The 27,988-nt window shown below is 53.5% G+C and overlaps 1 protein-coding gene and 1 pseudogene across 2 annotated transcripts; both read right to left on the bottom strand.

Moving 5' to 3' along the window:
• Positions 1-210: 210 nt before the first annotated feature.
• On the bottom strand, positions 211-24,283 carry LOC148106771 (SH2 domain-containing adapter protein F-like; annotated as a pseudogene). Its single transcript, XR_015723551.1, has 7 exons — positions 23,581-24,283; positions 23,084-23,205; positions 9,708-9,849; positions 7,325-7,531; positions 4,242-4,413; positions 3,979-4,098; positions 211-532 (listed from the first exon to the last, which is right to left on the bottom strand). The product of XR_015723551.1 is annotated as an SH2 domain-containing adapter protein F-like (transcript).
• On the bottom strand, positions 16,012-27,988 carry LOC148106770 (ral-GDS-related protein-like). The gene is made up of 4 exons (XM_087860458.1): positions 27,486-27,988; positions 26,492-26,707; positions 26,020-26,123; positions 16,012-16,132 (listed from the first exon to the last, which is right to left on the bottom strand). Exons 1-4 carry the CDS (start codon positions 27,885-27,887, stop codon positions 16,012-16,014), a joined length of 843 nt encoding a protein of 280 aa, XP_087716584.1. The 5' UTR covers positions 27,888-27,988.

Here is a 27,988-nt window from a genome sequence, read left to right as displayed (position 1 = left end):
GGAAGGAGGCGGTGGGGAAGAGGGTCCCCGCCTGTGCCCTGGGGGCAGAAGAGGCGGGGCAGCTGCGGATCTTAAACTCCTCCGGAGACCAGCGGCTCTGAAGCCCCCTTCCTCCAGGGGCTATCCTCTCTCCCCAGGGATTCCTCTGTCCTCCGCTCCAGACAACCTTTTACTCCTGGGGCCTTCCCGTTTAGAATAAATTAAGGAATCTGCAGGTCTCACTTGATCTCTGGGAGAGGGGAAGAAAGACTTGACAGAACATGTCCCTGGGAAGGGCCAGCGCCCTCAGCCAGGGGATGGGCGCAGGCCTGGGTCCAGCTTTGTCACAGTGCCCAGGCCTCACATCTACAGAGTCTGAATGGCCACAGGATAGAGCAGGGACATGTGCTCGGCCCCCTTAATGGGCAGCTTGCGGCTGGCGTAGTGGTGCACGATTTCAGGGACGCTGCTGAAGGGTGGGCTGTTCTGGCCCAGCACGTACTTGTGTTCCTTGGTCCGGGACAGCTTCATGTGCATGAAGCCCTGACTGCTCCTGGGAAGAGGAGAGGAGACCCTGGTGAGTAGGGGCCCTCTCCAGTCCCCCTGCCCTCCCCCACGCCCGCAGCAAATGTGGCTGTTCTGAGCCAGCTGTGTGGGGAGGTGACTAGGGAAGGTGGAGGTCGGTCCAGAAAACAGAGAGGAGGCAGAGGGGATTTTGTGAGTAGGTAACCGTAGGCGTTGGCTTTGTGGTGAGGGCCCTGGGTGTGCCAAGAATGTGTGTGTAGTGAGTGTACAGGGCGTGTGCAAGTGGAAACTGGAGCGACCCCTCTCCCTGCCCCAGACCCTGGGACCCGAGCACCGGTGCCCTCCAACCTGTGTGGCCAAAGCTGGTCTACCCTCTCCATCTCTGAGCTGTGGGGGACGACACCGGTGGGGGCTCCTAGTGACGCATGTGGAGACACAAACATCCTTGGCAGGACCGTGTGTGGACAGATGTGACAACCGAGCGAATCTTGGTTGAGGCTCTCTCTTGCAGAAACCAGGGGAGGGGGTGAGCTAGCTGCTCTGGAAGCCCACCCCAAATCCGGGGAGGCTCAACCGCCTTGTCCTGGGGATATCCCTTTACCCTCCTGCTAACTGGGCCTTGGGCCAAGCCCCCAGCTCCTCTGTCCCTTCAGCCTGGGATGCCATCACCGGTGAGGCTGTAACTCCATTCCCTCCCTCAGAGAGAAAGGCTCCACTGCCTCTCCCAGCTCCCTGACACAATCCAGGAAATCCACATCAGTGCCTGGCCCTGCCCGCAAGACAAGGACCCTGCTGCTCAGAGCTCTGGCCGGCTCCCAGCTGTCCGGGCACCCTGTCTTAGAGAGAAAGCATGGGGGTGGGGCCCGAGCAAGAACAGTGTCTGCCCAAGCTACCAGGCCTGGTCCACAGCAAGGAGGAAGCAGTGTTTGGGGGAGCCCTGAAGCCTGAATACTTGTCTCTCGGGGCCAGAGCCTACCTGGGGACAAGTGCAGGGCTCAGAAACTAGTATGGGAGGTAGGACCGGTGAGGGGGGCCCTCATATGAGGTGAGGCTGACAAACCTCATTTCCCTCCCCTGCCTGCGTACAAAGAGGCCTCTGACGGGACCCATTTCACTGGGCCCACAAGTGAAGATGGAGAGTGGATGACTGAAGAGAGGAAAGGGATGACAGGAAAAAAGCAGTCCTTTATCACCCATGCTTCCAATTCCTTCTCCCTGCCCCAGGATACTGTGCCCTAAAGCCTGCTGGGGGCCCCAGGCTGGGTGTATGTGTGTATGGGCGGGGGTGGGGGGTGGGGGGGGCATCCTTCTTCTGTAGGCCGGAGATAATGGCTGAGGCTGACAGTGACCACGCAGGCCCTGGGGAAGGGAGCTAAGGGCCTGAGGAAAATGTGCAGTCTCTGGGGGTGGTAGAGAGGGGAGGCAGTGAGTAGTCCCCCTCCCCTGTCTGCCCTATGCCATGGCCCAGGCCCAAAGCTGTGGGCAGCAGCTTGGGCCTTGCTTTCCCTCTCCCTCTCACAGTTTGGAGAAAACCCCCTAACCACAATCCACTTGGGATAATCACCTCTCCCCAAAACTACATTATATCTTCTCCTTGAGGGACAGATCTGGCCAAAAAGGGCAATAAAGTGGCAACAAGCCTCCATCTGGATAACTGACCTCCTGGGATAAAGTCCCAAGCAGAGTCATTGCCCAACCCTCAGGAGTCTGGGTGGGACTAGCTGGGCGGTAGGGCCAGAGCTGACATGGCTTCTGGAGGAAGCTGTTTAATCACCAGTGAAAGCCCTTCCGTTACAGAGAGCAGAGAAACCTTAATCGTATTTCAGAGAAGCCATTTATATGCAAGCGAGGCTCTGGTGGACAGCTGCTGGTGGGGCTGGATCAGCCTGGGCCGAAGCAGCACCCAGGCCTGCCTCCCCTTTTACTCCCCAGGATAAGGCTGAGCCCCGCCCTGCTCCTTTCACAGAGCCAGACCCTTGCCGTCTCAGCCTTGGACTGTTCCAGACTTGAGGACTGGTGGAGCGATGCAATGGAATAGTGCGGTTCTTGTAGTCCGACTGAACTGAACTGGGTCCAAATCCTGCTTTTGGCACTTTGTTACCTGGTGGCCTTGAGCAAGTCACATACCTCTTTGTATTTCTTTCTGTCTATAAGAAAGAGATTCATCTTCCAGGTCGGCAGTTGGTTTGGAGATGGTGAATACACGGCTCAGCACACAGTAGGTGCTCTGTGACTCTTAACTGTTAAAGCAACACACATTCCTAGGGTTATATCAGATTTTTGACAGATGAACTTTTCCTAAATGCTCCTTTGATTTTATGACAGTTGCAGAGTATGAGAGCTGCAAGAAACCTAAGAGGTACCCATCAATGCATTTTGCAAAGGGAGAAACCAAGGCCCAGAGAGGTTCCATGATTTGCCTGGGGTCACAAAGCTAGTTTTATGAAACCCAAGAATAAAATTCAGGTTGTTTGACTCTAGACTGGCATTTTCCCATTATCTTTTAGTTGAAGTTCAATAATTATCCGCAAATGTCTGTTTAATAGTCCCACATTGCTGTATATTGCATTTGTTTGAAGTGGGGGTATACCTGTATTCTAATGCCCCTGAGAAATGTGGTAGGAGGTGGTACAGATGTCCCAGGAGTGATGGGGGCGATGCGAATGAACCCACCATCTGACAGGCTGCCATGTGGGGGGCAGGCTCTATCGGGCAGGACTCCTGGATACCGAGGGGAGGGCTGGCCATTCTGGTAGGAGGCCAGTACCTCTCTGTGTCTATCTACTCCCTAGGAGGAAGGCTGATGGGAAGGGAGCGCCCTGCCTCCCCCATCTTCCTGGATCCTTTAAAACTCAGTTATCAGCCACTAGCGCCCGGTCCTCCTGCCCACTTCTTCAGAGTGAACGATAGCTTTGTGTCCACTGCTCCACCCTCCTTCCAGGATCCAGCCTCCGCCTCCCCCTGCAGAGCCCCTCAGGCAAAGTTCCTATCTCCTTGCCGGTGCTTCAAGAACATCTGGACTGCCATTAATAAAGATGAAGGTGATAATTTATTTAGCACTTAGCACCATGTTAAGTGCCTCCCATATATTATTTCATTGGATCCTTCCCTATAAGGTAGATATTATTATTCCCCTACTTTATAAGTAAGAAAACTGAGGCCCAGAGAGGTTAAGGGGGCCCCAGGGCACACAGCTGGTAAGTGACATAAACTTTGGAGCTGGACACTGTAGCTTGACTGTTTCCTCTAACGGACTCTGAGCTCCTTGAGGTCAGGGGAGGAGCCTCAGACTGCTCCAGGTCCCTAGGGCCCAGAGTCAGCAAAAGTTCCTGGGGATGGACTTCTCCCCAGCTTGGCTGGGCATGGGGGGAAGGTTGGAGTCTTCTCCTGTCCTGCTGGTTGTCTTCCCATGGATCCTCCTTGGTGCCATCCTCACAAGCCCATCCTGCCTACCGCAGGCCCACCCCGACTCACTTGAGGGACAGGGAGAAATCGTTCTTGCTGGCCTCGCTGTCGCACACCAGGTAGCTGGCCTCTTTGCACGTCCGGAGCACGTTCTCGGCATCTGTTCCACTGATGGCCCCGTGGTACCAGCTGAGGACAAGAGAGAGGAAGGGGGCATCTCTGCTGGGTCCCTCGCCGTCCTGGCCCACCCATTCTGGGTGTCCCCTGCAGGCAAGCCAGTGGCAGGAGGGGAAGGGAGGGGAGAGAGTCCCCAGCTGGACACAGACACTCACACCTGGTTTTCCAGAGGCAATGTTGGGTCTGTCCACTCCCCAAGGGGGCTGCTGGGCTCCACGTTTAGGGGCTTGGCTGACTTGGGGTTCCCTGCAGAGAGTCGGGGAGGTAGCCGCCCCTTCTCCTCCCGGCCAGGTGACAGGCAGCTCTTCTCAGATCCTTCAAACTGGGCTGTGGGGAATATACCAGTCATAGACTCTGAGGACCCTAGAGATAGAGCCCTATAGAATAACCAGGGCTCCACCATTTTCTGCCAAAAGGGGTCAAAGGAATGTTCTGGAAGGGTGGGACATGCTCCTGGGCTTGACTGGCTGTGGGGGTGGGGCGCAGCCCTCCTAGGCCACACCGCGCCTACCAGTCCCTACGCTGTGGGAGGAGAGGGGAGAGAAGCAACATGAGAAACCACTTAAACTTCTCCCTCTGGAGCAGCTGCCTGCCTTCCCCTGTTCCATTCCCCCTCCGGGAGGCTTCAGCGCCGATAATATCATTTCTTTCGCCTCCTCAGAGTTCATGACCGTTCTCCATATCACCCTGCCAAGCCATTCTGTCGAAGTGACTTATGCATTTGAGAACAATTATCCGATTCCCCTTGGTGCCATCCTGACAGGTTCATCCTGCCCCAAGCCGCCGCCGGCCCGCCCCTCCCCCGCCCCCAGGGCTGCTGCCCACAGGCTCGCCGCCCCCACCGGAGACACCCAGCTGAGGCGGCTCTGCCCTCCCAGACCAGGGCAGGCCCACCACTGAGCCAGCACGAGGGAGGAAGCCAGTGGGTCACATGAGCACAGGCACCCACGGACAGGCGATGGAGACCCTCCTTCATCCTGCATTTACAAAGTAGCCCTCACACTCAGGCACAAATGTACAAACAGGCGCTCACAAGCACTTGGCTGCCCGTTCTGTACCAAACTGACAGAGATGAAGTGTTCGGTGCTTCCTTTCTCCTCATTTGGGCTTTTTCTCTCCTTGTAGCACTTTCAGGACCTTCCTGTCTCTCAGTCACCAGATGCAAGGACCAGACCCGTCCCTTGCCCGAAGGGGTCAGACACTTCCTATGCTAGCATCACCCCCACCTCAAGAGTTACTTGCATTGCCAAAGGATTGGGTCAGGCAAAATACTCACAAAGAAGTGAATGTAAAATAGTGGATTTCTGTGGCATGGTGGGCAAGATATTTAGAAAGAGACTCCTTTAGGAGACACCTTCCCCACACCTTTGGGAGGAAGGAGGAATGTGTATTTTGTCCCTTCTTTCTTCCTCCAGGTTCTCCAAACCCTACCCCACTTCAGCTCTGCCAACCCAAGCCCACAGGGCCTGAGGTGTGAGAGGACATGTCACCCTGGCCAGAAGCTCCCACAGGACCCACCGCTGCCGTCCTCCAGGCTGGGCTCAGGGAGGGGTGAGGCCGGACCGGAGATGTCCCTGTCCCCGTCAGGCAGGGAGCAGCTTCTGTCCAGCTGTCCCACCGGCAGAGGCCAAGGCAGGTCTTTGATGACCTTAATGTCAACTGGAGCCAGTAGCAGCAGGGAGAAGAGACACAGACAGGGACAGAGACAGAGAGAGAGACAGAGAGAGGCAGAGGTTGAGACACCAAAACCCAGAGCCAGGACACAGAATAGCCTAGAAAGGAGGAGGGTCAGAGCAGAGGCAGGGACGGGTTCTGAGGGGGGAGCAGGACTCTCGGAGGGTTGGATGGAGCCACAGTGACCACACCAGGCTGCGTAGTCGAAGGGGGGAGGCACAGGTAGCAAATAGCCGGAGGCAGAGTCTTGCCCTGCCAGCCGTGTGGGTCCCCTTCACTTGAACCCTCATAAGCCTCCAGGGCCCAAAAGGACCAGGAAAGGAGGAAACGAGGGACAACGAGCTGCCCTCGCCTCCCAGCACCACACCCAGGTTCCCACAGCCTCCTGGCACCCTCAGACTTGCCGCCCTTCCTCCTTTTCCCCACGGCCTGGGAAGCCATGGGCAGTGAGACGGACAGCCCAGCTCCAGGCTGTCATGAATACTCCGATGTGGGGGCAGATGTTTTATTGAAATTTACCCCCCACACCCTCAATCCCGAGCCCTGACAATTAAGAGAGGGATGCCACTGGCGGCTGCAGGGCTGCTAACGAGGTTTCCTAATGACGAGCATAGATTTCCCCATTAAGCAATCCAAACAGTATTGATTCTCCAAGGAGACTTCTGGAGATAAACGGTCCCACTCAATGGTGCATGCTTTACCGGAAACAAATCAGAAGCCTGTGGTTTCCTACTCGCTGCCAGGGAGGGGAGGACAGGGCAGAGAGCTGAGTCTGGCTCCAGGATGAGCCCCATGCCCAAGGAGGGGTGGGGGGCCCTGGGAGTGGGGGTGAAGTCGAATGGCATTTACATCCTTTATGTTCTCACCGAATCAAGAACCCAGGAGCTAAAGCACTCTCCAGGCTCTCCAGGCTGCAGCAGCACCCACTCAGACCACCAACACACACCTTCCCAGGTGGGACTCCAGGCCTGGGATAGGCGCTGGGGTGCTTGGTACAGGAGAAACCTAACCCTCATTCAACAAAGGGCATTTCTCACAGCCTCCCTCTCCCCACCAGTTCCTGCTCCTCCGAATTCCCCCCCGGGGCACAGGCGTCCCTGGTCTGGCACAGTCTGCTACTGGGAGACACAGCTCTCTGATTCAGGGCTGGGTTCTCGAAAGGTTACACACACAACCGTTTTCCGTGTCTGGGTGTTCAATGCCTTCTTTTGTTAAATGTAAGTATTTAACATATGTCACAAGTTTTATCATTTTGTTTGGAATTTCTTTATTTTAAAATAGGCCCTGTCTCCCAAAAGACGGAAGTGGCCTAAGCCTCTTGGCCTCTGAGAGGTGGTGATGCAGGGAGACCCTTCATCCTCCTGTGCCCGTTCCCTGACCCCGCACACAGTGCCGCGCCCACACTGCCCAATTCACCAATCTCTGTGATGCGCTCAACCGTGCTTCCCTGGAGCCCAGCTGCTGGGCCTCCCCCAACCCCTGGGGTCCACTCCTTCCCTGCCCCTGGGCCTGGAGAGCTGTTTAGAGGCCCCAGCAGGCCCACCCTCCCCAGCCAGGGGCTTACCTGTAAAGGCTTTGGAAATCTGTTCCTTCTTCCACTCCCAGGGCTGGTCATACTCCTCAGGGGGCCTCTCGCCATCCTCTGGCAGCCCGGACTCCCGGGGCTAGGGGGCCCCCTCACCCTCTGGGGTGGTCCCCTCCTCCTCTGGCTCACAGGGCATGTCATATAGAGGCAGGGGCTGAGCTGCCGTCTCCTTGGAGCTCCGGATCTCTGCCAGGGCAAGGTGGCGGGGAGGTGTGAGAGCATCCCTGGCTGCCCTCCTCAGCTCCTCTGGCAGCGCCCTCAACAACACACCAAGCCTCCTTCAGAAGAGATGCCACTGGCTTTGGGGACCCAGTGGCCAGACATCTGGGGTCCCTTGCCCTTAAAACACCTCTGGGGTTCCAAAAGCATGGGATCCAATGGAGGCCGGGGCAGAGAAGCACCAGAGTGAAAGACAGAAAGAGATCCTTAGGTGGCCAGCAAGGGCTTAGGAAATGAGGCTTACACGTTTTGGAAACGGAGGCAGGGTCCTCTCCTAATCCACCTCCTTTTGGCTACACAGCTCCAGTTCTTCCTTTGCATCCCAAGCAGTATCACTTGACAATCCAAAAATCCTTCTTCGTTGCCCAGATACTCCTGATCACTCCCTCCTTGAAACTGTCCCCTCTGACAAGTCATTTTCGTGGTTGTCCTCTCCCATCACCCTTGGACTCTTCCCCTGGCCCCTCTCGGTCTCTGTTCCCCAGAACCAGGTCTTAATTCGCCCACATCCTTGCCCAGTCTCATGGCACCCTATACACTTCCGGTTACCTTCAAGATCTTTCACTTTAATGTTTCAAACTTGCCACTTTCCCCAGAAGTTCTTCTAGTCAGTTCTGTGATTCCCTTTTTGGGATCGTTGACCCCAGTGAAAATCTAATAAAAGCTATGGGGCTACTCCCCAGAAAAATGTGCAAATTTCCATATACAATTCCAGGGCATTCATGGGCCTCCAAGGGGTACACACCCCTCTGATCTAAATAGGGCAGTCTCCCTCCCACTTTCTCCTTCTCCGTCCACTACACTGCTCTCGTCGGTCCTGGCCCCCGTTCAGCGTCTAAATGCCACCTGTTCACCACCAGTACCCGATGACTCTTACCCTCGTCTCTCCACGTCTAGATTACTACTAGGGTGAACCTCCACTCTCCCGGCTCACGTTTCCACGAGCTCCGTGGAAGAACACTCCTGACCGCTCTCTGGCCCCCACCCCTCTCCCAAGGAGGGAGAGCAGCTTATCTGATCACCCGTAGATGCTCGCTCTCTTTCTCAGCTCTGCCTTCTGGCTCTTTCTTCTCCTGGCCCCCGTGAGAGGGCTTACAGCTGTGCCTCATGGCCCAAGCCCGAGTGGGCAAGTTTAACTCTGTGAAGTATTAAGCAGCCCATTGTGGGAGACACAGCTAAGTCATGTTCTCCAATCTATTTTATCAGTAATAAAACTGACATTCTTGTCTTCATCAGTCTGTTACCTTGATTTGACTTCTCAATGATCTCCAAGCTCAGGAGGGGAAGAAAGCCATGTTAATTATTGCTCCCTTAAAGCCTCAGCAATTTCCACAACTGCTAACTCATCTTTCTGATGCCCAGTTCTTCTGGTCTGTTCTGTACACCGCAGCCTCAATAATCCCCTTAAAATGCCATATTTATCCTGTTTCTGTCTTGTTTGAGAATTCATATTAGTTTCCCTCCTCTTCTGGAGCAAGTCCAAATGCCTCGTTCCAGCCTTTGAGGCCCTTCACTGCCCCTGTGGCCCCTCTCATCTTGGCTCCTCAGTATGCCCAACACTAAAACTACCCCTGAGCAAACCTTCCTTTCATCCTGCCTTGGACTGACTCACCCCTGTCCTCCTCTCGGATCACCCCCATTCACTCTTTCCCTGGATCCTCTCTTGACCTCTGCTCTGCTCCCCAAGACCAGGTCTTATTCGTTGCTGTCTGCCCCCGCTCCTTGACAGGCTTGCCCTTCTCAAGCCATGTGGTTCCAATTGCCATAAAGATGTTTCACTCTGACATCACATCATCTCAAGTTCACCACCTTCCCTAAAGTTAGTGATTCTCTTTTTGGGTTCCATGACTCCCGGTCCAACCACTGTCCTGCCCTTCCTGACTGTCCTCACTCTATCTGCCTGACCTTTGGTGGCCTTCTCTACCACCTCACATCTCAGGCACCACAGGTCATCGCTCCTTCTCCAAGACGACTCTCTTGAAGGCAGTGGCCAAGGACCCAAGGGGGTCCACGGTGGACCCATGGTCTCCAAGGACCCAGTAAAGGGATCATGGAACCACTCCTAGTCTTGTGGGTCCCAGAGCCTGTTGTGCAAATACCCAGGCTTCAGAGAGCAATCCCCTAGCCTGACTCCATCACGCACCAGCCATCATCTTTTGGGCCTCATAGGGCTCCATGTAGCCATCATTTTCAGGGACCGTCTCTGGGGCTCCTGAAGCTCCTGCTGGGCCTTCGCCAGTCTCCTGAACATCAAATGGGTCCGCGTAGTCTTCGAGGATTGCCAACTGTGGGAAGACAGTGAGGAGAGCAGGCTTCAGACATCTGAGAGACAGCTCTGCTTCTCCCCAGGTGCTTTGTCCATGGGAGTGAGTCCTGGAGAGAATGTCTTAGACCCAGAGCCCGAGGTATCCAAGGGCAGGCTCTGAGCTTGGATGGGGACAAGCTCTGGGTCTTCCTCTGCAGAGTCCCCTACTAGGCTGCCAGCAGAGTGGCAGATCTACCTTTTCTGTCACTTTTGTGCCTCTGGGCCATCCCGTAGGTTAAATGGCCAGGATGAAGCTCCGAGCATTAAGGCCTGCCTCAGTCCGGGTCTAGGCAGGGCAATAGAGGTGTTTAACACCAGATGGTTCAACAGAGGGAATTAATTCAGAGAGCCAGTTACAAAGGTGTTGGAGGAATTCAAAGAACAAGTAGGGAATAGCAGGCAGCTCAGAGATTAACTCGGTCCATGCCCACAAGTTCAATCCCAGATGCTGAACAAAGAAAAATTTGCGGACCAGCGAGAAAAGAAAAGCCAACTACTCACTTTATGGCACAGTTCTGCTGGTTTATCCTGAGAACATTCATCAGCATGTCATATGTGTATTATTATATTCATTTTAAGGAAACGGAGGCTCAGGGCAGGTAGGGAACAACGTGCCCAAGACTGTTCCACGTAAGTGGAGGAACCCAATTGGAACTTGTGTCCTTTGTGCAATATTATGCTGCCAACCTGCCCCCAGTGGGGATCTTGGCCGTTCTGGGAGAGAGACCACCTTAGGACAGCCCTGAAGAAAGCCAGGGTTTGGGCTCTGCTGAAATCCCCTGGTTTCTGGAGGACAAGAACAGGAAAGGCGTAGCCTTGACCCTCCACATCCCACACTGCCCCTTTCTCCCTCACAAGTGGTTCATGACCAACCCTCCGTCCCTGCTCCAGTCAAGGCAGAGCGAACTCTAAGCCACACGCCCTGAGGAAGAGCTCAAGGTGCTCAGGGCGGGGTGCAGCTGAGGACAATAGAGCTTTTCTCCAAGCTGGGCACAGGCTTCTCGAAGGGGGGAGGCTGAGGTGGAGACAGAGCCCAGCCCATCCAGGGCTGCCAGCACCTCGGGGGAAGCACCACACACTGAGTTGACAGGCATTGACAGGAGGTGGCTCCGGGGCCTGCGGCATGAGGAGGGGTCACTCCTGCCTCTTCTCCATCCTTGGTGGAGGCTTTGGGTCTGGGCCAGATCAGGATTGTGGGAGCCAATTGAGCAGGGAGGCTATGGGGACTGATTGCCTGCCCACCACAGAGACTCCTCCTGCATGTTTTTTTTTTTTTTTAAGATTTTATTTATTTATTCGACAGAGATAGAGACAGCCAGCGAGAGAGGGAACACAAGCAGGGGGAGTGGGAGAGGAAGAAGCAGGCTCATAGCGGAGGAGCCTGACGTGGGGCTCGATCCCATAACACCGGGATCACGCCCTGAGCCGAAGGCAGACGCTTAACCGCTATGCCACCCAGGCGCCCCTCCTGCATGTTTTTTGAGCCCCCCCCCCCCCCGCCTGTGCTGGGCCTGGGAGGGGTCACAGGGATGGGGGGCACTGAGTCCCGGGAAGCTGCTCAGTGAGAAGTGCCTGGCCCAAGCCCCAGTCCCCCCAACTCTACAGAGCCCCCCCCCCTCCCCCAGCCCTTCCCTGACCAAGCCAGTGCCCTTCCCACTGGAGTCCCGGGCTGGACTTGAGCTGTGACCCCTCCCAGGCCCAGCACGGGCCTCCCTGGGGCTAGCCCACGGTGCCTGTAGGCAACCAGGCGGCAGCTCTGTGGGCAGCTCAATGGCTCCTCTGTTCCATCCCTGACTCCACACCCTGCTCCAGGAAACCCTAGCCCCCCGCCCTAGGCGGGTCACCCAGAGGAGCCACCCATGGGGCCGGGAGTCCGGAGCAGAAGCAGAAACACCTGCTGGAAGGTTGGCAAGAAGGGCACCCACCGTGGGCACATAGGATCCCTGTCAGAGGCCAGGGCTGCCTTCCCAGTGGTTTCCAGGTCACGTGAGGAGGTGAAACTGCTCTGTGGGGGAAAGCTGCTTCTGCAGGCTTCTGACACCTTTGCTCTACCCTGACTTATTTTGTTGATGGGACCTTTACCTGACTGCTGTACTCACTGTGGTATACCACATCCGTCACAGGGCCTGGCACAGGGTAGGCGCTCAGTGCACATTTACTCGATGCTCCAAAGGTCTCCCTCTCCTCAGACTCTATCTTCTGGAGTGACACAGACTCTCAGATCCCCATTCGCCCCCACTCTGACCACTCTGACAGACCAGGAGCTGCTGTGGGAGCAGGCTGTCAGGAGAACCAACATTTGAATGGGGAGCAAAGCCTATGGTTCAAGGGCAAAAAGGAAGAACTGGCAGGAAAGGCCCCTAAAACCAGAGCTAATATTTAGGCAAACCCTCTGGTAGACAGAATGCTACTGAAAGGCTGAAATACTTCCAAACTAGTAGGCAAGTAGCTGCTGCTCAGAGGTCCCCTTGTCCCCACACCTCCTGCCAACCAGATCCCCTCCCTCCTGCCGTCTAGAAGGCTCCAGACCAGGCTCTTGTGCCTGTTCCAATTGGGCAGTGCCCCTCCCAGAGCCGCTGTCCTGCTTGGCTCTCCTTCCTGCCTCAGCCTCTCCTGAGATAGCTGGCAGGCCCACCATCTGGCGTGAACTTCCGCTCTGCAGCTGGACCCTGCTAGGAGTTCCTGACCCCACCCATGGGGCTTGCCAGTCCAAGGGGAGCTAGGAGGGGGCACATGCCACAGGATTTGGGCTCTGCAAGGTCCCCAAAGTCTACCCCTCCCCCTTTCCTCCATGTCTTCAGTTGACATCTGGAAGCCTCTGGTTTTTCTCCTGTAGAATATCTCATAGGATTGGGAAGAGGACAATGAGTGTAAAAGTCCTTAGTTTGGAGGCTAGAATGGAGTCAGTGCTCGATAGATGTTAGCCCTGCTGCTGATCTCTTCTATTCAGACACTAAAGCCCAGAGTTTAGGTGCTTGACAGGGTACACAGACGGCATCAGTAGAGACAAGACTGCGACCCAGGTCTCCTGACTCTCAGTGCCTTGCTGCAGATTTTCCAGACAACTTGGGAAATGTAGCATCTTCTCTCCTCTACTCGTAGATTTAAAATACACTTCAGCATGTTAAAGGCTCTGAGCAATCGTGTAGCAAAGAGAGCTGTCTAATTTTGTTTAACTCGGCATTTCTCCAAAGTATTTAACCGTGAAATCCTTTCTCTGCTGAAAGTCTGTCAGTTTTGGAAATGGTATACTATTTACCTTCCCCAAGATCAAACTTTTTGCACCCTCTGTTCCCACTTCCTGCAACGCCCTTCCCAATTTTATCTGCCATGGAAACTCCTTCACATGAAACAAATTTGTTATCATCTTTTTCTAAGTACGAAGAAATGTCATGCTTGTAAGACATTCGAACATCACAGACACACAATGGACGTCAACAACCCTTTTAAGGTGTGTCTGGGGCCACCTCAGGACTGGGTGGCTAGTGCTGGCCTTCAGGTTCAGGAAATGGTGAACTCAGCACGGGATGCACTCTTCATTCCTTCTCTGAGTCTCCTTCCCATGCTCGGTGAACACTTCCCATCTCCTGTCTGCAGGGCTCCCTGAAGGTGCCATGGTCCCATGGCATGGTGTCGGCAGCCAGTCTGCCATCAGGCTACCTGGCTGTGAACCTCAGCTCTCCTACTGGCTAGCTGTGAAACCATGTGATCCAACACTCCTGTGCTTCAGTCTCCCTATATCACCTGGGGATAATAACAGAATCTTCCTCATAGGGTTGTCAGAAGCTACGGGGCTAAAACATATCGGCTGCTTCAAAATGGTACCAGGCACACGGTAGGTATTAGGTAATTGTCTGCCATTATATCATTAAAGATGAAAAGACCAAATTTCTGGGTCCTCCAGGAGCTCACAGTGACAGCCACAAAGCAAACTCCAAAAGAGTGAGGTACCTTGAGGTGCTGTGAAGCCCCGGGGCTGCGCCCCAGACTCTGGAGGAAACGCAGGCTCGCTGCATGCAGGGACTGGGCTCCCCCTCTGCTCTCGCATGATTAGCGTCCCGCTGGTTCTGCGGGGAGGGCAAGCTGGAGGGGGCAACAGCTACCCTTCCAAGCCCCAGGCCCCAGCCAGCTGCTCCCACCCATGTTCCCCAGCGCCCTAGCCGTTCCCAGCTTCCAACAGGTGGAGTTCCAGGGCTGACTGAGGTGTCACTGAGTCACTGACCAAGCCAACAAGCTGCAAATGCCTTCCCAAAAGAGTGCCACAGCATGAGGAGGCAGCAGTGGGAGGAGTGGACGGGCCTGCCATAAAATCCCCTGGTAGCGCAGGCCTCAGCAGTAGCCCCCCAACCCCAGCAAAGCACCAATGGCAGCAAAGATGGCCAGCCCAGGCCCCAAAGGGTTAAGAGATCTAACCAGTCTGCAAAGGTCCGGGACCCTTCTCTTTTCCTCCCTCTGCCTCCCTCGGAGGACATGTGCAAAATAAACAGATCAGAACTCCAGACTCAGTGGAAGTTATAAGAAGAAAAAGCAAGAACAACAAACTCAAAAAAGGCAAGGACCAGGTCTTCTAGGTGGTGGGTCCCTTTGAGCACCCAGGCCAGTGTCACTTAATGCTATAGAAATCCTGGCACGATCCTGCAGCAGCAGCCCCTACTCGCCCTCCTGACCCTGAGGCAGAGATGTCTGGTTTGACTTCAGACACCCTCAACGTTTCCTTCCCTTTCCTCTTTCTACCTGTCTTTCACTTGTTTCCAAATTTGGGCCTGGAGGATCCAAGTCCACGTGGACGCCATGTATGAGGTGTATCTATTTTTTAAAATTCTTGATATTTTGGGCCCTGTGAACCCCTGTGAGAATCTGGGAGCTCTGAGCCTTTTCCCAGAAAAATGCTCATGCACCCAAATATTTGCACACAATTTCTGGAGCTTCATGAACCCCAGAAGCCTCTCCATGAGCTAAGAACAAGAGCCCTAGTTTCAGTGCATCCAGGGTGCCTGTCTTATTGTTCACATCATCTCTTTCTCTGCCTCTCTGTCACACACATACACACACACACACACACACACACACGCGCGCGCACACATCTTGGCAGGATAGAGGCAAAGGACACACTGCGCAGATGGTCACAGGCAGCTCAAAGCTTCATCCAATTAGGGCCCCTTCCCCGTCCCTCTTTCCTAATTAGATCAGGTGTTTCCTGTTGAAGATCTGAGAAAAGGGAGCAAAGCAAGGAAGGCTCCGTTCTCTCACCCCTCTGCCCAAAGTGTGGCCTGGAGGCCAGACAGGGCCCAGCACCGTGAAGGAGTTCTTCCTATGGCCAGATGGCGAGGCCCTGCCTGCCTGGTTCAGGGTGCGGCTCCTGCTGCTCCCACACCTGCCCTGCCAGTCCTGCCCAGATGGCCACCCTTGCCCCCTTGCCAAATGCAGCAGTGGGTCTCAGGGAGGGCCAGTAGCCAGAGCCCTGCATGGGGAGGTCCTCTCAGGGCCCTGTCTAAATCCCCATTCTTTCCTGCCCGCCACATTCACTTTCCACAGGGCTCATTTCTCCTCAATCTTCTCATCACAGAAGTATTTCCACCCATTTCATCAAACCTCACGACCCAGGCCCTCTCACAGGGTTCTGACCCACCCACCAGCTACTGGGCTCCAGAAGAAGAAGAAGGAAAGTGGGCCAGCCTAAGGCACATCCTGGTCTACAGTCCCTATCTCACCTCAGGAAGTGACCCCACAGCAAAAAGCCAAGAAGACCCGCATGGCTGAGAGGAGAGGAACAGAGAATCAGGACAAAACACTGCACAGAAGAGAAACTCCAGCTCAATGGGCCAGCTCACCACTCAGGCACAGCAACTTGGGTTTAGGATAAGGGGCTAAGGTACCTAGCCTGGACTCTTCCTAAGGGAAGACTCTGGGATCCCCCAAACTCTGCTCCTAAACGAGAGGAGCTGCTCTCTCTCAATGGTGGGAGGCTCCAGGTCAGGGCCCGCAGAGACCATGTCCCTGCCCCTGAGCCAGTCTGATGGCGTCCTGGATGCTTCTCATCACACCCACTGAAGAAACCACAGATTGTGTAGCTCCTGGGAGATCCTGCTGGATTTCATTCCTGTCCCTGCAGCCGACAAAGGAGTCAGACACCTCTTGGCCCCTAAGGTCTGAACAGCCCACAGATCACAGAGCTGACCCAGGCTGAGGCGTGGATGCCCTCGGTGAGAAGAGGCTGTGGATCACCCACGGCCGTGTGGGTGCAGCCCCTTCCTTGGGAGTCTCTGTGGGGAAATGTACAAAAGGGAGCTGTGGTTAAGGGAGTCTCTGACCTTCGGGTCACCCTAGCAATGGACAGTCACCATTCAACGGACGTAGTTCACTCACCCCTTTCTATGCTAAGCATGTCAGGCACTTGGGAAATACAGACATGAGGAGGACAATGGTCCTTGTCCTAGAGGAGCCCATGGCTTGGGGGGCAGCCTGTTAGGCCATTCCAAGACTGCAGAGAGGAAGGCCAGGGATAGCTCAGGCCCATGTGCCAATGGGCAGTGGTCAGGGAGAGGACACTAACTGGTCAATAGTAAGCACAAGGCCTAATAATGCTCCCTCTGCCTCACTGTCGCCACCACCATCACATCACCCAACAGTGCTGAATGGGTGGCCGGCGCCAGAGCGCCCACGTGGCCAGTGAAGGGTGGCCCAGCTTGGATGTTATCCCACCTCCTCCCTTGATAAAGCAACTTTGTGCAGGTCACAGTCTGACTAGTTTTACGCAGCAGCCCCACTGGGATGGTAGTAGAGACTTATAAACTGGAGACACGGAGAGTTTATACATCTCAAGTGCTTAAGGCATCCTATCTTTTTCCTGCTGCCCATGGGATGGGTGCCTTTCAAGTCATGCCTCTGGGGTTCCCTTGGGGTCACCCACCCCAACATCGAGGCCTCAGAAAACACATCCCCTCACTTCCCTGAGACATGAAGCACAGAAGCAGTCTTTTAGGCACTCTGTAGGGCCAAAAGTGTTTCAGAATTTAAATAGTTCAGACGTTGGAAGTGTAAAACTGTACATCTACCAAAAGTGACATATCTATCACCCCTGGCAGGGTCTGAGGCCATAGCCCCTAAGCTGACAGTTTAAAATTTCTTCACCTCCACCTTGAACACAAGTTTGCCCCAACACTACAAAAACTTTGGTTCTCAGACCATATCAGATTTCAAATTGCAGGCACAGGATTATGGAGCTCTTCAAAGTCCCACCCACCCAAATCCTATCACCTCACGGCCCACTGCCTGCCCTTCCTCTGACTTCGGAAGGACTAATGGCGCTCAGTCTATAACAGAAAGTATAGCACCTGATAATACTCTGTCTTGCGTTGTTCTCATTGTTTTTCGTGCCTTCATTTCATTTTTTTATAATAATATTTTTTATTATATTATGTTAGTCACCATACAGTACATCCCTGGTTTTTGATGCAAAGTTCGATGATTCATTAGTTGCGCATAACACCCAGTGCACCATGCAATACGTGCCCTCCTTACTACCCATCACCAGTCTATCCCATTCCCCCACCCCCCTCCCCTCTGTAGCCCTCAGTTTGTTTCTCAGAGTCCATAGTCTCTCATGCTTCATTCCCCCTTCTGATTACCCCCCTTTCTTTATCCCTTTCTTCTCCTACCGATCTTCCTAGTTCTTATGTTCCATAGATGAGTGATACCATGTGACAATTGTCTTTCTCTGCTTGACTTATTTCACTTAGCATTATCTCCTCCAGTGCTGTCCATGTTGCAGCAAATGTTGAGAAATCGTTCTTTCTGATAGCTGAGTAATATTCCATTGTATATATGGACCACCTCTTCTTAATCCAGTCATCTGTTGAAGGACATCTTGGCTCCTTCCACGATTTAGCTATCATGGACAATGCTGCTATGAACATTGGGGTCCATATGGCCCTTCTCCTCACTACGTCTGTATCTTTGGGGTAGATATCCAGTAGTGCAATGGCTGGATCATAGGGTAGCTCAATCTTTATGCCTTCATTTCAATTGTAAATTACTGTGAAAGCAGAAATCCTGTTTTGTGCGGCATGCTGCATTTGTTAGGACTCTCTTGGTTTTAGGAAAATGGATTCATTTCAACTTTTTGAAAATGGAAGTAGAGTTGATATACACTTTATGTTAGTTTCAGGTGTATAACATAGTGATTGGACAAGTCTATACATTATGCTATGCTCACAAGTGTAGCTACCATCTGTCACCATACGATGCTATCACAATACCATTGACTATATTCCCTATGCTGTACTTTTAATCCCTGTGACTTGTTCATCCCATAACTGGAAGCCTATACTCTCCTTCACTCGTTTTGCCCATCCCCCAACCCCCTCCCCTCTGGCAGCCACTGGTTTCTATTTATGGTTCTGTTTCCGCACTTTTGCTTGTTTGTTTTACTTTTTAGATTCCACATATAGGTGAAATTGTATTTGGCTTTTAAACACTGAAGTTTTGGTCTCATAACTGAATAAGTGTAGGAATAGCCTCTGATTCAGGTCCAGCTGGATCCAGGGGCTCTATTATTCCATCAGGATTCCATCTTACTGTCCTTTCTGCGTCTCTCGGCACTACTTCTTTGTATCATTCTTGACCAGGCTTTCTCTATGTGGTTGCCCCTAGACACTGGAGGTTTACAACACCTAGCTGAGCCATCCCCAGGGAGAGACAGCTTCTGTGTCCTGATGCTTTCACAAAAAACTCCCATTGATCACTCCCATTGGCCAGCTTGGTCCTAAAGCAATCTCTATAGCCAAGAGTGATGGTGTTCTCCTTGACCAAACATGGATCCCTGTTTCCCCATGGAACAAGGGCTTTCAGGCATTGTTGGTAGAACGCAAAGTGGTACAGTCTCCAGGAAGGGGCAATTACATATGCATTTTCCCTTTTACCCAGAAATCCCACCTCTGGGAAGCTGAACCATCGATGCAGTGGCAAACAAATGAATATGTGTGCCCAAGGCTGTTCATCGCAGAGTTACTCACAATAACAAAAGATTAAAAATAATCAACTGTCCATGAACAGAGACTGATTTAATAAACTAAGGCACATCCATAATTGGAGCTGCTGAAAGAAATGAAGAATAATATGATGGTTAATTTGATGTGTCAACCTGATTAGGTTATGGGGCGCCCTGATATTTTGGTCAAACATTGCTCTGGCTGTGTCTGTGGAGGGTGTCTCTGAATGAGATTAACATTTAAATTGGCAGACAGTGAAGCAGATTGCCCTCTCCGTGTGGGTGGGCCACATGCAATCAACTGAAGGCCAGAATAGAACAAAGAGGCCTTCCCTTTCCTGACTTACAGAGAATCCCTCCGGCCTCATGGCCTTTAAACTGGAACATTGTTCCCCCCCCACCTTCAAACTGGAATGTTTGACATCAAGAGAGTGTAAGTAAATATTGGGGCTTTGTGTTTGCTGAGCCCCCTAATGTTGGTCACACAGATACTTTCAACACTACTTCCTGAAACAAATGAATGTGTTAATCAATTAACCCGGGTGTGAACGTTGATACTGGTGGGGCTAATTCAGCCTGGAAAGCAAGAAGATACTCATAGTGGTATCCATCTCTACAACAGATTGAAAGCGTGGCTGGTGATAGGCAGGGGAGGGGACAAGAGCCAAAATGGTGGTCCAACACAGTCTTGTGAGAGGGTGAAAATCTGAAAGGCAGAAAAATACGCAGGCCCAGAAACATTTAGTCTGAGCCTGGGAGAGAATCAGTGGATCTGAAGCAGGGACTTGTCACAACCCTTGTTCATTTTTTGAGCACAGCAAGCTCAGAAGCCACCTTGTGCAAGTTTTAACACAATATCTTCTGATAAATTAGGCCATTTTGTGCTCTTCCTACTGTTAAGCTTGCTTACATCCAACTGCTTAAATTCCTTCATAGACTTTCAAATCATGAGGCCGCAGGGATTACGTGAATGTTCTGCCGTATTCCATCATCCCATGTAACAAAACGTTTCCTGATAAATCACTAAAAATATCTGCTGCTTCATTAAAAGCAGATTTCTATTTGGTGATGCATGCACGAGAGGATGGAGTGCTGGCTTCTGATGGGCATTCCATCCTGCTGCCCACGGGAAAGCGCTAACAGGTGCAGCCAATGCACTACTGGCACACCAGCAGCCTTAAATCCAGAAATCCAGCCCCCTTGGTCCCTGAAGGGGGTGGGAGGGGCTTTAGCTGATTATGCCACGAAGGAAAACAGGTCAGACTTCCTTCTGGTATCCTTTGAGTCCATTTGCATTTTGTGATTACCCACCAGGTAAATATCACCTACTTATAGTGGACTTAAAATAGTTAAATGGGAACCTAGCTGACAAGACTAGACCCAGCCTCCACGGCCAGCAACTCCTTTGCAGTAAAGCCTTGAGGGAGAAGCCTCAGAGTCAAAACCCTGATTAAGGAGGAAAGAGGCTCACGTTAACTCTCACCAGATGATTCTCAACCTCAACAAAGGTTCCATTCTTTGTCCCTTAGATGGGACAATCCAGAAGCACATCCCCAGTGGGACTGTGCCCCAGTTTCTCAGTCGTAGCCTCTTCATTAACACAGACACTGTATTGGCTGCCCCTCTACCTTCCTTTCCTTCTCCACTTCTCAACTTCCTGAAATGAGCTACTTATACTTAAGTGTTTTTCTCAGGGTCTGCTTCTCAGAGAACCAAATCAAGACAATCCTAGAGGTCTACAAGCCGTCTCTGGGCCCAGCAGCACATGAGAGGGATTCCAGAGGCTGCTGGAAGCCGTGTTAGTACAGCAATGCGGTTAGATGAACTGGAACCATAGAGACAGAAACAGCAGGCTAATGGTAATATGGGGGCTGGATTCTGTTGAACCACTTACAGAGAGACTGAGATTCCATATGACTGCAGGTGTGCAAGCGAGCCCGCCTGAGATCAGCTGAGCTTGCCTTCTATCAGCAGAACTGTAGACTTCCGAGCAATAACAAAGGGTGTTTATTTGGACGATAAGATTTGGGGTCATTTGTTATGCAGCAATAGTAACGCTACATGATGCTCGATTTTTTAAATTGAGCTATAACTGACAAAAGTGCATGTTTTTAAGGCATATAATGTGATAATCTGATATACAAGGAAAAAATTGCTCCTATGTGTTACCAAACAAGGAAGAAAAGTATGGAGGTGAGCACCATCGCTTCCAGTGAGGTGGAGGGTGGGCAGTGGAGGCCAGAGCTGACCTGCAGTTTTTAGGTGGAGGTGACATGATGTTTCCATGTCACTGTGGTGAGAGAGAATTGGAGGAAGGTCTGGCAGCAGAAGCAGCTACGAAAGTATCAGAGACTCTAGAATGAAACACACCAGCCTGGGAGTACTATCTGCCCCCCAGGCCGTACCTTCCTGATTCTCAAAAATCCTCCATGATGCATAAAATGGGAGAAGATATTCGCAAAACATATATCTGAAGAAGACTTGTATCTAGAATATATAAACAATTCTTATAACTCAATATTAAGAAAACCCAAGTTGTTTTTTTTTTAAGGGCAAAAGACCTGAACAGCCACTTTCCCAAAAAAGGTTTTAAAATGGCAACTATATGCATGAAAAGATGTGTAACATCATTAGTCATTAAGAAAATGAAAATGAGGGGCGCCTGGGTGGCTCAGTCATTAAGCATCTGCCTTCAGCTCAGGGTGTGGTCCCGGAGTCCTGGGATCGAGTCCCACATCAGGCTCCTCCGCTGCAGGCCTGCTTCTCCCTCTCACACTCCCCTTGCTTGTGTTCAATCTCTTACTATTGCTCTTTGTCAAATAAATTAAAAAAAACTTCAAAAAAAAAGGATATGACCCATTATCCTGGCAAGAGAGAACCCATCCCTGATCCACCAGATGCCAGCCAGGGAACAGTGGCTACCATGGATCGGACGCAGAGCCTGGGGCCTGGAGGGAACTGCTGCTTCAGAAGAACCGCATAAGGAGATGCACGAAGGCTGGAAATCCTGGCTCCTAGGTCAGCATAGATGCTCATGGAACCAGGCTCAGGTGTGCCCTTTAAGGTACCCCTCCCATCTTTTCCCATCACACAAAACAAGCAGGAAAGGGAATCCAGAGATCATTGACAAGAATCCCAGAAAGATTCCAAACTTGGTAAACGGCCAACGGGGAGACTGAGGCTGGAAAGTCCTGCCTGCCCTGAGTCCATCTGCAAATTATCTTCCTCTGGCTTTGTCCCCTTCACACGCAGGATTTGATCTCCTTCCGTGTTTTTCCCCACTAGGTGCTGATGCAGTTCCAGAGATTGAACTACAATATGACAAGTTCCAAATACGGGGGCAATACAAAACCAAACACAAAACCAAAAAAGCATCTCAACGGAAGGAGCAGGACACAGTCTTCCTGGCCTTAGAGCGGAGAAAGGCAACCCCAGTCCTGGGGCAGGAAGGAGTTCTGGGGCGTACAAGTCTTAAAGACTCCCACTTTCAGTGGTTGTTGCTATTCCTGGGAAAGTCCCTGCAACCTCTAAATCTCAGGAGTTCTGAGGGGCTGTCTCTGCTGTTTGCCCAAATTCATTGACTGAAATGGACCCGTGCTCTGAGTAAGGGGGATTTGGGGGTGCCCTCCAGTGGCTAGGGAGAAGGGCTGGCACTTCTCCTTCCTCCCACATACAGTAGCTGATGACTCTGGAAGATTTCCTAGGTCAGGAACGAATATGAGAGTCTGTGCAAGTTTTCCATTACTGTAGGAAGTAAAAGACCCAAACCACACACCGGGCTCTAAAACAAAACAAGGGCTTTAATCTCCTAACATGCAAATCTATCACGGTACTATTTAAAACAACTAAATGGTGCCCCCTACATAAGGAAATAGATGGGGGGAAGGGGTGTGGAGTAAATGGGCGCAAGGATGCAGCTGCTGAGGAATCCCTGCAGGGCCACTGGACACTTGCTCAGCCCTGAGGTTGACTGCGGCCAGTTCTTCTCCTTCTTGAGTGCTGCTGACCAGCTAGGACCGGGGCTCCAGCTGGCAGGACAGGGTGTAGCTAAGGACAGAGGGACACCTGTGAGTTGCCCAGGAGCTTCCATTCAAGAGTCCCTGCCAGTGTTTGCCCACAGCTGGAGTCTGGCGCCCCGGCAACAAGGCCTGAGGCTGCCCAGGGAAGGAGGATCCCAGGAGTGGCCACCCCGAACCTCACCGACCCAGCTCCTGATGGGCCTCACCTCTCAGCCTCGCTGAGCGGCTCCATAGCCTGGAACCAGGCCCAAAAAGGATCCTCGGGCTCTAGGGTGTAATTCTCGGCAGCCACCTGGAGCAGCATGATGTCTGTCATGACTTGATATTCCTGAGCAGAGAGAGAAGCACAGGATGTATAGGGAGCCTGGGAGGGGGGGCGGGGAGCTGCAGGGTCTGGTGAGGGTAGAGCATCGGGACCGGGCACCCATCCCAGGTCCTGGCACACATTGCCATCCTCCCTGCAGATTCATCCGGTCTCCACCTGTTCTCAGAGGTGAGTATCAGTAGCCCCTCCTCCGGGAAGTCCTCCTGGATGCCATGCTCTGTCCCCATCTCCTAACGGGATGGGACTTGCACAGCTTTCTTCTCAAGGGATCCCAGGAAATGTGAGGTGGAGGGGATGGAGCCAAGCAATGTTCTTCCCAGGGACATCTCTGAGGCCCACTCCCTACCCTTCCCTGCGGGAAGCGCCACATATGCTCACCTTATTTCTTTTCTGGTGGTTGATCTCATTCCCCTGGAATGCAGACAAAGTCCATCAGAATGAGGCCCCTGGTTCTTAGGAGCACTTGATTCCCATCCCTTCTCATGCTGCACCATGGCCAGGACCCGTGAGGGGGCCGTGCATACACAGATAGTGGGCCTGGGATCTAGGCCAGGCTCTGGGGTCCAGAGAAAGGAGGACATGGGGCAGATGGACTGGCTACAGGTCGGGACCCTGCAGCACCACCCTCTCGGAAGACAGTAGGGGAGGCCGAAGCCTCAGGCAGGAAGGGGCTGCTGCGGCTACTGAGGTGCTTGCTGACGTGGAGGGTCCTGACTTCATTCTCCCCCCACGGGCAAACTCACCGGGGGAGGCTGAGGTCCACTCAGACAGACCTCATGCAGCTTTGCCTTCAGGAAGCTCTGCTGCTTCACCAGTCTTCGGCACCGGGAGCCGTGGCCTAACTGCAGCCTCACCTCGCTCATCCCTGAGATGGGCAACAGCCCCCAGGCTCACAGGGTAGCCGTGAGGCTGTCATGAGGAGAGGTTTGCCGAGTCCTGAGAGCTCAGGGCTCAGTGCAGGGGCGTTCTGCTCCCAAACCTCCGGATTCTGGTCCCTCCCCCACAATCCTCAGGCTCACCCACCTCCAGATAGTCCTCCATGGCGGTATCTAACATCACCAGCTCGGTGAGGAAAGTGCCAAGGAAAGGCACGACACCCTGTGTCATGAGGGGGAGGGTTGGGATGAGTCCCTGCTCGCTGGTGTCCACAGGGACCCTCCACTGAAAATGCTCCAGCCTCCTAGCCCACCGCAGGGGCTCACGTGGAGCAGCCTAGGACCCTTAGCAGCCTCCCCCCCACGGGTTCCCTTTCCCCTCCCCCTCCCAGAACATCAGACTCCTCCTCATCACCTTCAGGGCCTGCTTTTCAAAAATGCCAGGGAATGGAGCACTAGGTCGGTCCCTCCCCACCCGCAAAACCCATTCTCTATGGACCACTCTGGGCCCTCCTCCTGGTCCTTTTGAAATAAGAATTGTAGAAGCTGTGGCCCCAGGAGCCGCAGCTGGAGTGGGAAGGACCCCCCCTTCCTGATCTTTCCTTTTTGGGAGGCTTCCAGCCCTCAGGGAGGAGCCCTCCTCCTCCTCTGACTTTGGAGGCCCTGGGCCTCAGGCACACTCACCTTCTTCTGCATCCTCTTCTGGGCTCCCCGGAGGGCCATCACCAGGGTGGCAAATCTATTGGATGGTCGCTCCTGCAGGGCCAAGGACAAGTTCCTTGAGACCATCATACCCTCAGGCCACTTGCCCCCACCATCTTGGACGTCAGAACCTAGACATCTGACCTAACTCATACTGATCCTGAGGCCCCATTATCCAGAAGCAGGCCGTGAGTGATTCCAGAACAATCTCATTCCAACATTCACTCCATGTGTGACCTTGAGCTTGCAGCCTGGCCTCCCCAAGCCTGTTTTCTCATCGGGAAACATGACAACTCCACCTATCTCCCATGGTCTCCTGAGGACTCAGGGTCCTATTACTCTCATCATTGTTGTGGCCCTCAACCCAGCCCAACCCCATCACTGAGCACAGGTCTGTCCTCTGGGCTCTCCAGGTTTGTAGAGGCCCCCACCTGGACCAGCTGTCAACACAGAGAGAGAGGGTGTGTAGGCTAGGGAGTCTGCTTGGACACCACCTGCTTGCCCCCTCGCCGCCAACGGCATCCGCACCTAGGCTGTCGCCACATTCATGCCAAAGGCTTCCCCTCCCCAAGGAATGCTTCAGACCATTCCCGACTTCATCCACTCAGGATCCTATTCCCTCCCACCCCTCGTCTCTTTCCAGACCTGCACCTTCCAGGCTACCTTGATGAGCAGGTTCCTGCCCTGTGCGCTGTCCTTGCTGCACAGCTTTTGAAAGATCCTCAATGGCTTCCTGAAGAGAGGCAAGGGAGGCACGATCAATCGACAAATAATGTGGCAGGGTTGAGTGCGAGTGCCTTTTCTTTGAGAACCCCAGAGTGTCAACCTGCCTGGTTGAGGGTTTCTTCTGGGATCCTCTGAGCACTAAGGTCTTTGTAGGACATGGGAGGGAGCTCTCATGTGGCTCGTCCTGGGCCTCCCTTCCCATATTCATTGAGAAACGCTGTTTGGGTCAATTTGGGGTTCAAATGGGCAGAGAGCTTAGTGGCTGTCAAGGAAACACGTGAAGAGATTTAATGCAGTTCAGCCCCGTGTGGGACATTTGGCAAAACTGATTTCTAAAGCGGGAGGCATGGTGGCCTCCTCACCAGGAAGGCTGAGAGACCTACCCACCAGCCCAGGTCCTGTGGTCGGGGTTTGCTGCCTCCCAGAAGGTCCAAGCTGCCTGAGGGGGAAGAGGACAAGCCTCTGGGAGCTCCCTCGTTCATCCTGGTCCCTCCATGGACAGAGGCCTACTCACCTGGAAACCTTCCCCCACGTGTTCTCGAGGCGGTGAATGGAGACACTCTGTAGAGCCGAGAGGATGGCATGTAAGGACGAGTAGTTCCTCAGGGTTTGACAGGCCTGGGGAGGGAAGAGAATGGGATGTCACTTGGGGAGCCGGCACCTTATTGGCTCTCAAGCTTCAGTCCCCCTCAGGGGAAAGTGCTCCTGCTGGAGGAAGCCGCTGTCCAGGGACCTGCCGAAGGGCACACGTGAGGCCCAGAGGAGGAGGAAGATTTTACCTCACTCCAAGGAAGGAGCCAGGCAGAAACGGAGCATCCCAGCATGGGGCCATGCAAGGCAAGGTCAGCATGCCCCTGGACGGAAGAGCCTAGGGACTGCACAGTCCCTAGGGCAAAGACCAGGGCCTTCCACCCTGAGACCTGATCAAGGGAAGAGCAGTGCCCGAGACTCAGGAGAGCACCTCGGCTGGGCTTCCCGTTGCATACCTTGGCCACCTTGATCCAGTGCTCCACCACCATGGCCCTGTCCCGGGCTGTCATGCTCGGGTTGCCAAGGCAGGTGGTGATGACACACTTGGCCACACCATTGAACTGGGCGACAGTGGCCCGGACTGTGGGTGCCAGGTGCTCATTGCCAGGCTTGTTGCGCTTGGACCAGACGGAGCCCAGGCACTGATGGGGCAGCAGCTTCTTGAACAGCTCCTAGAGAACAGGCGGACCTTGGTTCACCCAGCCATTTCCCATGCAAGACTCATGTCCTACGTAGGGGTCACAGGTCAGAGCTGGACCTCAGGGAGCTGAGAATCTGGCCTGAGCCTGGTTGGAGACCGTGGATTTCATTCCATTGTTTTTCCCTGAGGGAACCCAGTACACAATGACCCAGGAGCAAACAGAGCAAGGGAAGGAAGGAGGGCATTGGCACCCTGATCATGCTCAGGAACTCCCAGCTCCAGGTGGCACTGCAAGGTGGTCCAACCCAAGGGGGCTTCTTCCCCTCCCCTCCAACTGGTCATCCCCCTGGTCCTTCCCCCCTTTCAGATGCACATTCTCACACGGGAGCTGCAACCACACGTTCTTCCGTCTGCCCTGTCCTCATGGACACATCAGATGCCTAATCAATGCTGAGGGTACTCATCCTCCAAGGCACATGAGTGGGTGACCCATGGACTTGACTGAACACAGGGAGCTGCCCTCCTCCACCCACGGGACCAGGGCCTGCCCATTGGTCTCTCCATTCTGGCTCATTTCTTCTCCCTAGTACCTCCGTATCAGTGCTTATCAGGGTCTCTCGCTACAGTCCGCAGCTGGACAGTGAAAGCTTGGGGCTAAGCGCCTTGATGGGTTGACAGGGTTGGGAAGTGGTGGAGCTGAGATTTGGTCCCAGACCATAGGAGTCCACATCAGGGAAAGGCAGGTGTGGGGCAGGTGAGAGCAGAAGGAAGGCCTGCCCCTGGCCCACCCTGAGAGCCCAGCTGCTCACCGCATCCATATACGTGAGCTGCTCTGCCACCAGCCTGGGAGGGAAGTCCAGGAGGTCGGGCTTCTCCTCACCCAGCTGGTTCTTTGGGGTGACCCAGCGGTGGCAGGAAGCCTCTGGGGCCGCGGTGGGCTCTGTGGCTGTTGCTTGAGTGAAACTTTCCAGCAAAAAGGGTGGTCCAGCTGACTGCTGCTCAGCACCCGGCACACATGCAGAAGATGGGAGCACGGGTTGCAGTTCTGGAACAGCTGACAGAGGGGAGGCTGGCTCTGACACCGCAGGTGACAGTTGACACAGAGCCGGGGTCGCCTCTAGCTCTATAGGAGGCCCTGTTCCTGGCTCTGCCGCTGGAAGGAGCCCTGGAGCTGGCACTGGGGCAGGAGACAGAGAAAGGTTCATCCACATCACTGACTTTCCGGATGCCTTTGCAAAACCAGGACAGACCCCATGGCCTTGAAAGGAATACCCAGCCCATGAACCACATCCCAGTTAGCCTTCCCAGCTTG

The sequence above is a fragment of the Ursus americanus genome, unplaced genomic scaffold (assembly GCF_024610735.1).
Source record: "Ursus americanus isolate L20-20 unplaced genomic scaffold, mUrsAme1.1.p SCAF_65, whole genome shotgun sequence".
Taxonomy (NCBI): Eukaryota; Metazoa; Chordata; class Mammalia; order Carnivora; family Ursidae; genus Ursus; species Ursus americanus.
Note: the sequence above shows the minus strand (reverse complement) of the source record. Positions and strands in the feature narration are given on the sequence as shown.

Excerpts from the sequence above, each read along its gene's own strand:
- LOC148106770 (XM_087860458.1), bottom strand. The coding sequence starts at position 27,887 with ATGTGGATGAACCTTTCTCTGTCTCCTGCCCCAGTGCCAGCTCCAGGG. Across the intron at positions 26,708-27,485 it reads AGCTCACGTATATGGATGCG|GAGCTGTTCAAGAAGCTGCT; the intron begins GTGAGCAGCTGG and ends CCTGTTCTCTAG. Across the intron at positions 16,133-26,019 it reads ACGTGGGGGAAGGTTTCCAG|AGACTCCCAAGGAAGGGGCT; the intron begins GTGAGTAGGCCT and ends ATTTCCCCACAG.